Raw genomic sequence first — 15,558 nt, forward strand, 5'->3', positions numbered from 1 at the left:
TTGTGTGGGTAAGAACACATGAGATGAGTGGAAACAGATGGGGTGATGGGGGTACAAGAGGGAGTGAGAAGGGAAAAAATGATTGGAGATATCCCTACTATTTTTTCAAACCAGAAAACAAGAACAATGGAGGAAAAGTATTTGTTTGCACATATCCTTTTATTTATTTATTTATAATTCTTTTTTTTTTTTTTTTTTTACATTTATTTAATTTTGAGAGACAGAGCACAAGCGGGGTAGGGGCAGAGAGAGAAGGAGACAGAGAATGCAAAGCAGGATCCAGGCTCTGAGCTGTCAGCACAGAGCCCGACACAGGGCCCGAACTTACAAACCGTGAAATCGTGACCTGAGCTGAAGTTGGATGCCTAACCGACTGAGCCACCAGGCGCCCGCACATATTCTTTATTCAACTTGATTTTCCCCTACTCTTCATTTATATTCTAAAACAAAGTATTTTATTTCACTGGGATTATCATAATGAAAGATCATTTTTGAAATGGGAACTGACAGTGCGGATTCTGTAACTATTATCACATGTTTACAGGCATGATGATAATGAGTCACATTCCACCGCTTTATACAAAGTAGTATAAAGTAGAACTGAAATTTTGGTTTATCCTTACATTTATCCTTACATTTGTACTGTTTACTGTCTGATAGACACACTGTTTTCTGAACATTAGAATCCAATTCAGTGCCTGGCACTTACAAGGGGTCAACAATCATTTAAGTAAGTGAATGAATGGGCATGACGGACCTTCAGCATTTTATTTTTGGCGTGTATATTGTGGGTTTATATTTACCCACACACATTGGCAAAAATGGGAAAACACCTTCAAATCTAGGTGAGGACAAGATCTTTGCTTCTTGAGATCATTTCTTTATCTTTCTTGTTTGGAAGATAGTTTGAAAGTGTCTATCAGACAGTAGTCTTCTTAATGGAAAGTGACTCAAAATGAAAAAGTCTCAGTTCAAGGCCTCTTTTTTTTACAATCGATCTTAGCCAAAAGCCTGAGAAGCAATCAAGCCCTCTTTTTTTTTTTTTTTTTTTTTTTTTTAGTCTTACACAAAAGGAAGTGAGTATGAAGTTGCTTGCATAAACTTAAAGAACTGCAGAGATGAAACCCAAAGCAGGAAGAAACATGCCACCAATGTACTGGAGGGGAACACACTGTGTCATGTGAATAGACATGACAAAAACAGCCTTCTTTAAATTACTTTTGGCAATTGTGATCGCATTCATTTTAATCTTGCCAGAACATTTTAAGACACCAAAAGGTGAGTACATAATTATAATTTATCTTTTCTTTTTCTAATTAAAAAAAAATTATGATAGCTAACGGTTGCAAGGAAAGATCCTCTCTTTGGATACACGCTGCCTGGGCTGAAGCTCTATGTCTGAAAAGTTAAGAAAATGAGATTGTAATTTTAGTTGACTGTTATATAGCACAGTAACCTTATTTGTAGTACTTAATTATTGTGGCATACCGTAATGAAATAAAAAATGAAAAGAAATATTTAAAATGTGTAGTCTAGATTTTAAACATTGAGTTTACATTCATCTCACATGATTTTGCTCTTTGAAGTAGTTTCCTTCAAAACAGTTTTAAGTATGCTTTTACACTCTAGACTTATTTCACAAAGCGAGTCATATTTGTTATGTTAAAGGTGTTTGATTTCCCTCTACCACAGCTATTTCACACAAATAACTCACTGTTGCTTTTTGAAAAATAAGAGAATTTAAAATAAGATGGGTGCAAATTTCAGCAGGTGTGTGCGTATGTATATTTGTAACTAGAGAAAAAATGGAACGAAATGTCCTCTGTGGATATTTCAGGGATTTGTGATATTATTGTTGGAACCTAGGATAAGAAAATAAATAAATGTAAATTTGAACTATTTTTATATGTCAGTAAAAGATTTAAAATATATATAAATGTGCGTTCGGAAAATAGTTGTGCTCCCTAGCATTTAATAATAAGAAAAAGTAAAAAGAAAACACTATATTCTATCATTAAAGTTATATGAATTTGCTTAAAATCAGGGAAAAGCTTATATTTGATGACATTCTGCCATGATTACTATTGCATGCACATGATACTAAGTGGCCAGATAACAATATTTTTGCTAAACAAACACTATGTGCAATTTTGTGAATGATTGAATTTTTCAAAATTTTCTTGGTTTTCTGGCATTATGTTGCTCAGACTAAACAATCATAACATATATTTTTAATTCTTGATTCCACTTAGTGAAAATATAGAGAATAGTTAGAATTGGAATGGAGATAACTTATTTCAACTTTTAAGCCTTTTAAATAGTAAGCTGATTTGATAGTTATCTAAGGTAGGCCATGAAGATGGACCTCACATCTCCAAAAAATCAGGTTCATCTAACGAAAACCAAGTAATCAGCCTCAAAAAAGATTTCATAAACTATTTGCTAACTGTTGGTTACTGTATTATGAGAACTGGTGATTGCCAGAGCATGTGAAAAGCTTTTCTTTCTTGGGCAGATGTCTTGACAGTAATCAACCATTAATGATTTTTGTGTTTTTACTTTCACAACTAATTACAATCAGCTCTCACTACTACCTATATTGCCTCTGCAAACTTAAAATAGCCACTTCGCTTTTCCTGGTCCAAGAACAGCACAGATATTTCCTTGGACTCTTTAGGGGGATGGATTTATTTGGGAATTTTATTTCAAAGGGACCTTCCTTGGGGCCAACAAACAAAAATGTTTGAAAACCGTCATCTTATCCTGATGTCATTTTGTGGTAGAAGGAATTTTGCACACAGCCACCATAAATGAAAGGTTGATGATTGAGTAAAATATTTTACACATGCAATAGTGCACGTTTTATATTTTATAATGGTTTATGGATCACCAGGAACAAGGTCACATAGCTTCATTTTATCTAGCCTAATACAGATTCAACTAAAGGCAAATGATTATTTCATTTTTTTTCAGTAATTTTTAAATCACAGTTATAGTTGCCTTATGAAATGAGTTGACATGTCAACTGGCATATTTCATAAAATAAAATATCTGGTAAAAATTTTTAGATGCTCATGAAGTGCTAAAATTAACCTTGAGATTCTCCTGTATAGTCCTACTCTTCTTATCAGTTACTTGTGGGTTTTTTCCCCCATTTTTTTCTTACATCCTATTCACTTTAATTTCTAAGATAAATATTATAAAATGATTTTTACTTATAAATTATTCACTGATACCACGTCGTTAACACATCAAATGAATTCAGAAGGAATCTTAATGAGGAATAATGTATTCATGAGGTTTAATAGATTTGATTTCAAAATAATAAACCCTCTGAAGGCCTAAGTTAAAAATAGAGAACTGTGTTTGATCATTTTTCATCAAGAATGTGTCTGAGTCTCTGAATAATCATTACTCAGAATATTCAATTATCATAATTACACAGTATAAGCTATCTAGTCTAACTTTATTGAAGAAGAGGAACTTCTTCAATGGTGTTTTGGACTTTTAATGAGTTTGCATTGAGCATGCACTGGCAAGAGAAACTATTTTAATACTTTCAGTTTATTTGAAAGACAGCTTATACTAAGATACAGTAGTTAATGTAATGATTTGCTACACTTACATTGCATGTAGATAGTGGAGTTAGAAAAGGAATGGATATATTTTGATTCAGAGATGCTTGCAATTAAGAGAGCCTGGGTTGCCCCAAACAGGAGACTTCACCAACCAACTTTTATTGGACTTACAGTGTTTAAGAGAGAGAGACCTGCTTAACCCATATCAATCTCAGTGATCTTTTATTTATTTATTCCTCCGGTCATGAACACTGCCTACCTGTGCTGGCTTCCGCAGCACATATACTGAAATTGGAATGAATAGTGTCTACCTGTACCAGGAACCCGGGGCTACAAAAACAACAGGCAACTCTTCCTTCAAGGAGTTTTCAGTTAGCGGGAGGCCTGACTGGTAAATAATTAAATACAATACTGTAATTACTGAAATAGCAATGTAAAAAGGTACAATGGAAACATAAAAGTTGCTTCCAGGCCTGTCTGGGGAGGATGTTCCTTCCATTTTTGTTGCAAAGAGATAACTGTCAGAGCTCTAATGATCAGCTAATATTTCTCCTTACCTGCTTGCAGAAGCACTCTCTAAGAGAAGCAATTATTTTCAAATAAAATGTACTCATATAAATATCTCAGAAGTTCTTGAAGCCAGAAATTGTAGTCATACAAATGTCTTGCTGATAATTCACGGCAATGCAAGACAGGAATAGCAGAGATAACAACACCTCAAACCTAATTTTATTTAGCTATTTGACTTCCTCGATTACTTGTAAGAGCCAAACTGACATAAACTATGTTTACCAGCTTTCATTTTCCCTGGCATTTCACACTTTCTGATGGAAATGGTAGTATAATGGACCGTGAACTGCAAGAAAACAGTGGACAAAGGAACTTAACTTACAAAGTATACAAAGTTAGGACAAACCCTGAAGTATTCAACCCTATGTACACAACACTTATGTCTATATTATAAAGAACAGTGTTATCAAGAGTAACTGCAACTAATTTGCCTGAAAGTGTTCTTAGTTCTTAAAAATGGGCACTTAATTTTTCTCTCATCAACTGGCTCCTTAAAAAGTTAATCAACAATCCCCAATAAGGTCTGGGATATAGACTAACAACTATTAAAAAAAATTTTTTTTAATGTAATAAATACTTACACATGTACCAGGTACTATACCAAGTACTTTTACAAGTAATAACTCATTCTGACACATTAAATACTTCATCTCATTTGTGGCAAAGCATCATTCTCAAGAGAGACTATTCTGAAAATATTCACAAAGAAGGAATAAAACTAGATGGGTAGATTTACTTTGTTGTAACATTTTATTTCTTATGGAATTTTCTGAATCTTTATGGAATGCAAATGGCTACTGATTGACCCAATATGTTTACAAATATATTGTAGACATTAGATGCTGGCAAAAAAAAAAAAAAAAATAGACACTGCTAAATAAAATGCTTTCCACTGCTTTGGCAGAACAGGTTTTATTCTGTTAGATTATATACAGCAACCCTTGCTTGGGATGCTTTCTATTAGGTTCTCATTGCATTGGTATATGCCCTTTCTGTACACCTTTTTTGTTTTTATAGAAAAAACAACTTTCTTTAAAATAATAATGCGGTAATATATCTTACACTGATACTGCTGTTTCTTTTCTCCATAGCACTCATACCCTATATAACTTACTTATTGTGTGTACTTTTTGCTGTCTGATTTCTCCAAATAGAGCATAAGCTTGATGAAAATGAGGTTTTTGTCTGTTTAGGTCATATTTTAAGCACTTAGGACAGTACCTGCCACATTAAGAGGCACTCACCAAGTATTTGTTGATGGAGTGAATTTTCTGACTCATACTGTAAAGGAAATAAAAGTGAAACATTCTTGAAGGAAACATTTCTTATCTGATCATCATAACCACCTTTTGATTTAGGCAGATCAGGCACTATTATCCTCCTCTTGTATTTTTGAAGCAAAATTTTACTTCCCACCTAGAACTTTTAGGTTGTGCAATGTATGAAATTTATTTCACAGAATCTTTCACTTAAAAGATTATGTGTCTGTTTACCCTAGGTTATTTTCCTACCATTTTTTTTTCCCATGGAGAGTTTCATAATGTGCATTTACTTCCCTATTTTGACAAGTAAAGTCAGCAATCTTTCTTATCTCCCACTGTTCCACATACTGTTACCATAAATTAAAAGTAACCCCAAACTTTGCCCCTTTTCCCCAAGAAATATTTTAAATTGTCTTTCCCAAATGTTCTATGAATAAATCCATATCCTGTCTAGACTCCCCTGTTCCTTACCTGGTTAACACCATCAATGTATCATTCATTTGCAACATGATGTATTTTTACCCTTTCCAACTCAATATTACTAGAGAAGCCTCAATTACTGAACCCAAAATGGAAATGTAATTATTCGAACTTTTGCTATTGAAATTGATACTCTTTGAGTCTATACCAGTTGTTAAAGAGGCAGACCTGTAACCAAAGGAAAAAAAAAAGTATGTTAACTAATATCTCTGTAATTAGGCAGCTAAGCCATTAGCTTTTTTTCTCTCCTGGCAGCTAGTATTTTTTTTAAGTTTATTTATTTATTTTGAGAGAGAGAGAGAGCGAACAGGGGAAGTTTAGAGAGAGAGGAAGAGAGAGAATCCCAAGCAGGCTCTGCACTGTCAGCAGGAGCCTGATGTCTGGCCTTGAACTCAGAACTGTGAGATTATGATCTGAGCTTAAATCAAGAGTGGGACATTTAACCAACTGAACCACCCAGGCACACTAGCTAATATTTTTAAATTGCTGAATTATGATACAGAATATCCAATAATGATTAAATCTATTTAAAATTTTTTAAATGTTTGTTTGTTTATTTATTTACTTAGAGATAGACAGAGTGTGTTGGGGGGGGGAAGAGCAGAGAGAGACGGAAACACAGAAGCCAAAGAAGGCTCCAGACTCTGAGCTGTCAGCACAGAGCCTGACAGCGATCATGACCTGAGCTGAAGTCGGACGCCTGAGCCACCCAGGCACCCCTGATTAAAACTATTTAGAAACAATTGGAGGTGTTTTGTTTAGTTTGGCTATTTTTTTAAAAGCACAATTTACATACAGTAAAATACAAAGATCTTAAGTGTTCGGTTTTATAAATTTTGACAATTATATGTGACTATGTAACTACAACCCCATACAAAATACAGATTTCCATCACTCCCAGAAGGATTCCTTTTGCTCATTTCTGTCAAATTTTCTCCTATTCCCAAGGCAACTTTCTGACCTGTGTCACCATAGTTTAGTTTTATCCCTTCTTATACTTTATATAGACGGAATCATCACACAGTATCTATTTTTGATCTAGCTTCTTTAGCTTAGCATAATGTTTTTGAGATTCACCCATGTTATTAAGTGCATCACTAGCTCTTTTCTATTTATTGCTAAATAGTCCATTATACAAATATATCACATTTGTCCCTTATGCCACTGGGTTGTTTCCAGTTATTGGCCATTATAAATGTGCTGCTATGAACATTTTTGTACAACTCTTCATATGAAAATATGTTTTCATTTCTATCAGGTAACTAGTAGTAAAATAGCTCAATTATTTAATTTGATAAGAAACTGCCAAATGCATCTCCAAAGTGGTTGTACTAGCTATGTTTCTGGTGGTAAAAATTGCTTATTTTCTTCAGTTTGTATTTCATACACTGAACCAATAACACTTAGAATATGTATTGTCTGAAAGAATCCATGCTTCTTCCAAAGTTCCTTGACAACTCGTTAACAGAGAAATAGCCTAGGTATTGGGAAAATATGACTTGACATAGAGTAGTTTCTGGAGCTGCTCTTGTCTGTCAAACAATGAAGATTTTACTGTACATTCTCACTTATTTTTGAAGGTCAACAGAGAGTTGAGACTTCTATTCTTGCATTCAGCCTTGAAAAATACTCTTGGCACAAAATATCTAAAAATATGAGATAAACATTAAAAACTAAAACATTAAGAACAACAACAAAATATATAGTTGAACTACTAACAAAATAAGAAAACTCCTCAAAGGTGGAAAATGATTATAAATTATGAATCCAGACTGGTAAGCAAGAGTAAACAGATTGGTCACCTGAGTAGCCTAGAGTCTGTTTCATGGGTCATACATGGTAGACAGAAGCCAGAGCTTAAGACTGGGACCCCAAAGGTGACATGCTCTGTGAAGGAGTAAGGAATAATCTAGGGAAAACTTGTTTGGCTATGAGGAAATTTGTCTGCCTTTACCTAGGCCCTGGAGAGAGTAAGGAAAAAATTTCCCTTGAGAGTTTGTGAACACAAGTTGGCCATAGCTTGGATATTAATGATCATTGCCTATAAGGTGTGAAAGGCCAAATCCAAGAATTAAGTCTTATCTTTGTTTTTTTTTTTTTTTTGTATAAATTTGACATGTGACATTGTTCCCTAGTACTTTGTTGAGGATGTTTACATCTGTGTTCATCAGAGATATTGGCCTGTAGTACTTTTGTGTGTGTGTGTGTGTGTGTGTGTGTGTGTGTGTGTGTGTGTGGTGTCTCTATCTGGTTTTGGTATCATGGTAATGCTGGATTCAGAATGAATTTGGATGTTTTCCTTCTATTTCTATTTTTTGGAATACTTTGAGAAGAATAGATATTAACTCTCCTTTAAAATTATTTTTTTAATGTTTATTTACTTTTTTGAGAGAGAGAGAAAGAGAGAGAGAGAGAGAGAGAGAGAGAGAGAGAGAGAGAGAGAGAAGGACAGAGAGAGAAAGAGGGAGACACAGAATCTGAAGCAGGCTCCAGCCTCTGAGCTCTCAGCCCAGGGCCTGACACAGGGCTTGAACCCACAGACTGAGAGATCATGACCTGAGCTGAAATTGGATGCTTAACTGACTAAGCCACCCAGGCACCCCTATTAACTCTTCTTTAAATATTTGGTGGAATTTGCTTGTGAAGCCATCTTGTCCTGGTCCAACTTTTTTTTGTTGTTGGGAGTTTTTTGATTACTGATTCAATTTCTTGGCTATTCACATTTTCTATTTCTTCCTATTTCAGTTTTGGTAGTTTATATGTTTGTATGAATTTATCCATTTCTTCCAGGTTGTCCAATTGGTTGGCCTATAGTTTTTCACAATATTCTAATTGTATTTCTGTGGTGTTGGTTGTTATTTCTCCTCTTTCATTTATGACTTTATTTATTTGGGTCCTTTCTCTTTTCTTTTTGATAAGTCTGGCTTGAGGTTTATCAATTTTATTAATTTTTCAAAGAATCAGCCCCTGGTTTCACTGATCTGTTCTACTGTTTTTCTAGTTTCTACACCATTTATTTCTGCCTTAATCTTTATTACTTCCTTCCTTCTTCTGGTTTTGGGTTTTGTTTGTTGTTCTTTTTCTAGCTCCTTTAGGTGTAGGGTTAGGTTGTTTATTTGAGGGTTTTGTTGTTGTTGTTTTTTGTTTGTTTGTTTTTTTGCTTTTTGAACTAGATCTGTATTGGTATAAACTTTCCTCTTATAACAGCTTTTACTGCATCCCAAAGGTTTTGGATTGCTGTGTTTTCATTTTCATTTGTTTCCATGTATTTAAAAATTTCTTCTTTGATTTCCTGGTTGACCCATGCATTGTTTAGTAGCATGTTATTTAACCTCCATGTATTTGTGGTCTTCCCAGATTTTTTCTTGTGGTTGACCTCTAGTTTCAAAGTGTTATGGTCAGAAAAGATGCATGGTATGATTTCAATCTTTTTGTATTTGTTGAGGCCTGTTTTGTGGCCCAGTATGTGACCTATTCTGGAGAATGTCCCATGTGCACTTAGAAAGAATGTGTATTCTGCTGCTTTAGGATGAAATGTTCTAAATATATCTGTTAAGTCCATCTGGTCCAATGTGTCATTCAAAGCCATTGTTTCCTTGTTGATTTTATGTTTAAATGATCTGTCCATTGATGTAAGTGAGCTATTAAAGTCCCCTAGCATTATTGTATTATTATTGATTAGTTCCTTTATGTTTGTTATCAACTGTTTTATATATTTGGATGCTTACATGTTGGGTGCATAAATATTTACAACTGTTAGATCTTCTTGGTGGATTGTCCGCTTTATTATGATATTCTCCCCTTCTTTATCTTTGTTACAGTCTTCGTTTTATTTTTTAAAGTTTATTTATGTATTTTGAGAGAGAGAGAGAGAAAGAGAGAGAGAGAAAGAGAGAGCACGAGCATGAGAGGGGCAGATAGAGAATTCCAAGCAGGCTATCAGTACACAGCCCAATGCAGGACTCAGTCTCACAAACTGAGAGATCATGACCTGAGCCTATCTCAAGAGTCGGGCACTTAACCAGCTGAGCCACCCAGGCACCCCTCCAGTCTTTGTTTTAAAGTGTAGTTTGCCTGATGTAAGTATTGCTACTTTGGCTTTTTTTTTTTTTTGACATCCATTTGCATGATAAATGTTTCTCCATCCTCTACTTTCAATCTGCAGGTATCTTCAGGTATCTTAAGTCTAAACTGTGACTCTTGGAGGCAACATATAGATAGATCTTATTTTTTTTAATCCATTCTGACACCCTATATCTTTTTGTTGGAGCATTTAGTCATTTATATTCAAAGTAATTATTAATAGATATGTACGTATTGCCATTTTATTACTTGTTTTGTTGTTGTTTCTGGAAATTTTCTCTGTCCCTTTCTAGTATTTGTCACTTTTGGTCTTTTTCTCCCAAAGAGTCCCTTTTAATATTTCTTGCAGGACTGGTTTAGTGGTCATGAACTTCTTTAGTTTTTGTTTATCTGGGAAAATCTTTCTCTCTCCTTCTTTCTGAATAATAGCCTTGCTGGAGAGAGCACTCATGGCTGCAGATTTTTTTTCCATTCAGCACTTGAAATATATCATGTCACTCCCTTCTGGCTTGCCAAGTTTTTGCTGAGAAGTCTCCAGTTAGCCTTATGGGTCTTCCCTTGTAAGTTAAGGACTTCTTTTGTCTGGCTGCTTTTAAGAGTCTTTCTTTATCACTATATTTTGCAAATTTAATTATGTCTTGGTGTTGCCCTGCTTTTGTTAATTTTGATGAGAGTTCTCTGTGCCTCCTGGATCTGGATGTCTGTTTCTTTCTCCAGATTAGGGAAGTTTTCAGCTATTTTCTCAAATAAATTTTCTGCTCCCCTTTCTCTCTCTTCTTCTTTTGAGACTCCTGTAATACGAATGTTATTATGGTTGATTGAGTCACTGAATTCCCTAAGTGTATTCTCATGTTCCATAATTCTTTCTCTCTTTTGTTCACCTTCATTATTTTCCATTACTTTGTCTTCTAGGTCATTAATTCATTCCTCTGCTTCCTTCAGCCTACTCTTCATTGCATCAAGCCTGTTTCTAATCTCTTTTGCTACATTCTTTATCTCTGATTGATTCTTTCTTTACTCTTTTATCTCTGTGGTAAGGATTTCACTAATGTCTTCTATTCTTTTCTCAAGTCCAATGAGTATACTTATGATTGTTGCTTTAAATTCTCCATCAGGCATGTTACTTATATCTGTTTCACTTAGATCTCTGGCTGTGGCCTTACCTTGTTCTTTTATTTGGCATGAATTCCTCCATCTTGGCATTTTGTCTAAGTCTCTGCCTTCTTCTCTGTGTTAGAAAAGGCAGTTATGTTTCCTTCTTCTAAAAGTAGTGGCTTTATGAGGAGGTCATGTAGTGTCAAGGGCCTGGAGCTTCAGGGAGTGTCTTTGGTGTATGCTGTGTGTGTCCTGCTATTTTGTTTTAGCTGCTCTATCCTTCAGGTAAGTCATTTGCAGAGGCTTTCTTTGCCTGCTGTGGGCAGTGTTTGGTTCTTGGTCTGAATGTGGCAAGTATTAACTAGGTGTTCTCTGGTCTGCTTGTGAAATGAGACCTGATACCACTTCCATCAGAACTGAGACCATGCAGAAATCTCTGGTCAGATGTGGTGTGGGCAGAGGTTTCTGCTGGTCTTCTAGGGGAGGGGACCCACAATGCTGGGACTGAGGCAAGCTTGACTGAGAAGAGTAGTCTAGTCTGAACTCAGGGGACTTGGTGTAAGCAAGTTAGGTAGCCAGTGTCAGTGCTATGCTGCCTCCCGCAAGTGGCTCTGTGTTTATGCTGAGGGGTGGGGAGGGAAATGGTGACAACCAGTTCCTTTGTTACCTGAGAGGCATTTCCACGAAGCTGCCTCTCAGGTATATGCTCTGAGAAGAGCAAATAATCTCCCTGCTGTGTGCCCCAGGCTCTCTTCAGATTATTGTTTCCATGCTGTCTGCCCCTGGGCTGTTTGCCTGCCTTCTCTCCCTGACCCCTCTTGGCTCTATCCTGGCCTAGCCCACTGACCTTTAAAACTCAAAACTTCAAGCCCCACTGGTTGTAAGATCTCAAAAAATACAACCCCTCTCATTTTCTAAGCCAATGGCTATGGGAAATGTTCTCCTTGTGTATTCCCCTGTGTGCTCCTCTCTGTCTCTCTCTCTGTCTCTCTCTCTCGCCCTTCTCCATTACCGTGGCTCCCTCCTCTCTGCAGTATCTGTGATCCATTTCTCCCCTAAACCATAGCTCCACACTTTTTACCTTCTTCAATGTGGACTCTTCTCTCCCTTTGGTTGTGGAGTTTGTTCTGTCAGTCTTCAGGTTGATTTCTGGAGTATTAGGATGATTTGATAGTTATCTAGTTGTGTTCACGGGACAAGGTGAGCCTAGGATCCTGGTCCTCCAACTCTGCCACCATCTTCCCTCTCTCATTTGATGTTTTTTAGATTTCACTTATAAATGATATCATATAGTAACTGTCAATCTTATTTTACTTAGGATAATGTACTCAAGTCCATCAATTTTGTCACAGATGGCAGGATATTCTCCTTTCTCATAGGTGAACAATACTACACTTGTGTATATATAACACATTTTCTTTATTCATTCACCCATTGATGGGCACTTGAGTTATTCCCATATCTTGGCTATTGTGAATAATACTGTGATAATACTGTATGGGTGTGCAGATATCTCTGTGAACTCCTGTTTTCATTTCCTTTGGGTATCTACCCAAAAGAGGAACTGCTGAATGATATGATATATTTTTAATCTTTTGAGGATCCTCCATATTGTTTTCCATAGTGGACAGACTAATTTATACTCCAGCAGTATGTAAGGATTCCTTTTTTACCACACCAAGAAATTTAATTTAAAGTGATTTTGAGATAATGTGGTATTAGATACCAAGCAGAGGCAAACAGCAATCCTTTCTGGAGGAAAACATCTTCAAATCATATCTCAAATAATTTCCCAAACAAAATTCTAAGTAACATGAGCTATTGTCAAAAATCATAAAACACATGAAGGCTTATGGGCACCTGGCTGGCTCAGTCAGAGGAGCATGTGACCCTTGATCTCAGGGTCATGAATTCAGGCCCCATGTTGGGTGTAGAGATTACTAAAAATAAATAAATAAGTAAACTTTAAAAACCCCACATGAACAGACAATAGTCAACAGAGACAAAAATAGCAGAATCAGATCTTTAAGGAATTCAGATATTGGGGTTATGAGATATATCATATAAAGTAAATATTTAGTTTGTTTCAATAAAAAATGGTATCAAATGAGTATGAGTAAAAAACAAGACTATTAAAAATAATCAGGCAGATTTATGAATCACTATATTATATACCTGAAACTGAAATATCATGCAGATTGGAAAAAGAATAACTTGAAAGTCTAATTATGAAATTATAATAAGATGAAGTAGAAACACAAGGAATAGAATAAATGGATCAGACACAACTGAATAATGAATTGGAATATATATCTGAAGAAATTACTGAGAACACAACACAGAGAGTCAGAGAAAGAGCAAATATGAAATACAGATTAAGAGACATAGAGAACAAAGGGAGAAATCTCTAATGAAGCTATCAAAGGAGAGAAGAGACAGAATGGGGAAACGACTATGTTTGAAGAGATGTGGCTGAGAATTTTACAAAAGTGAAGAAAGACATACATCCTCAGATTCAGGAAACCTAACAAGTCCCTACCAGAATAAATACAAAATTCTCTAGAACATGAAAAAAAAATCAAAAATAGCCAGAGATAAAGACTGATTTTCTTCAAAGGAAAATTAGGTAGCTCATTTCTTGAAAGCAACCATGAAACTCAGAGGCAGTGGAATAAGCTCTGCAAAGTACTGAGGTAAAATTAATGTCAATCTGGAACTGGTGAGATGTACATTTTCAGATGAACAAAAGCAGAGAGTTTGTAAACAGCAGATCTTCAGAGAAGGAATTTATAGAGAATTAACTATAGAAGAAAAGATATAATCCTAGAAGGGAGGTCAAACATGCAAGAAATGACAGGGGAAAGACCCTCAATAATTATAACCACGTGGGTTTATCTAAATAAATCTTGAAAATGTTAACTGCATACAACAAAAATAACCACTGATTTGTGTGTCAATGAAAAAACAAGATAGAACTAATATGCTGTACAAAAATAGCATCCCTTTCAGAGGCTGTAGGTGAGAATCCATTTTCTTTTCTTTTCCAGCTTCTGGAAGGTTTCTGCATGCCTTGGTTTGTGTCTTAACTTCCATCTTCAAAGCCAGCAATGGCCTGTTGAGTCTTTGTCACATTGTGCTATTCGGACACACTCTTTTGCCTCTCCCTTCCATATTTGTGATTATATTAGGTCCTTGGATAATCTAGGATAATTCCCCCCAACCCCCTTTTTTAAGATAAGTGCACCAGCTATCTTCATTCCATCTTCTGCCTTAATTTCTCTTTGGCATGTAATGTAACATATTCACAGGTTCTGGGAATTAGGATGTGGACATTTTTGGCAGGTTATTGTTTCTGTCTATTAAAACTGAATAACAGTAATGTTAGGATTGGAAAAGGACACAGTAGAAATTTAAAATGTAATAAGAGATTACTATTAATAACTTTAAGTCAATAGATTTAAAATGTTAAGGACATATTTATAGAAAAATATAACTTACCCAAGCTTACTTAGGAAGAAATGGAAAATTGAAGAGTGGTACAACAATTAAAGAAATTGAACCAATGGGTTAATATTTGCTAAAAGAAACCCTAGATTTGGGTAATTTTACATGCATGTTCTGCCAAACTTTCAAGAAATAGGTTGAATAGATAAAATAATTTTATAATAAACATTTCCAGAAGATAGAAACAGGGGAGTATTTTCCAATTTATTTTTTAAGGCTAGTATATATCTTGGTACCCAAACTTAACAATGATGGAACAAAAAAGAAAAACTTACAGGCCAATCTCATTTATAAACATTGATTAAGGGGTACCTGAGTGGCTTAGTCAGTTGAGCATCTGACTTTTGATTTTGACTCGGGTCATGATCCCAGGGTCCTGGGATTGAGACTCAGTCAGGCTCTGTGCTGAGCATGGAGCCTGCTTAAGATTCTCTGTTTGTCTGTCTCTCTCCCTCTGCCCTGTCCCCCATTTGCACTCTCTCTCCTAAAAAAAAATATTTTGAAATAAAACATTAAGAATCTAATTGGATAGGGGCACCTGGCTGGCTCAGTCAGTAGAGTATGCAACTCTTGATCTTGGGGTTGTGAGTTCAAGCCCCATACTGGGTGTAGAGATTACTAAAATTAAATCTTAAAAAAAAGAATCTAGAGGGGAAGATGGCCGCATAGAACGGTGCTGGGCTCACCTTGTCCTGCTGATCACTTAGATTCCACCCACATCTGCCTAAATAACCCAGAAAACCACCAGAAGACTAGCAGAATGGACTCTCCAGAGCCAAGTGTATACAAGAGGCCCATGGAAGAGGGTAGGAACGGCAGAGAGGTGGTGCATGCTACACGGACTGGTGGGAGGGAGCTGGGGCAGTGGAGGGGCAGCCTGCCCAGCAAGGCAGAGCCCCTGAGTCTGGCTTGCAAAAGTGGAGGGGCTGGACTCCGTGAGTTCTGACAGCCAGAGGGACTTAACATCTGGAATGTTAAAAGTCAAC

At 35.9% G+C, this 15,558-nt stretch overlaps 1 protein-coding gene across 6 annotated transcripts in view; it reads left to right on the forward strand.

The window, feature by feature from the left end:
• The first annotated feature begins 1,113 nt into the window (after positions 1–1,113).
• TMEM156 (transmembrane protein 156) overlaps positions 1,114–15,558 on the forward strand; it is a 51,916-nt gene continuing 37,471 nt past the window's right edge. For all 6 annotated transcript variants that reach the window (XM_030314035.1, XM_030314037.1, XM_030314036.1 and 3 more), the window contains exon 1: positions 1,114–1,278. In XM_030314035.1, coding sequence (XP_030169895.1) covers positions 1,191–1,278 — 88 coding nt within the window. In that variant the 5' untranslated portion in view covers positions 1,114–1,190. The remainder of the gene's footprint in view (positions 1,279–15,558) is intronic.

The sequence above is a fragment of the Lynx canadensis genome, chromosome B1 (assembly GCF_007474595.2).
Source record: "Lynx canadensis isolate LIC74 chromosome B1, mLynCan4.pri.v2, whole genome shotgun sequence".
Lineage (NCBI taxonomy): Eukaryota > Metazoa > Chordata > Mammalia > Carnivora > Felidae > Lynx > Lynx canadensis.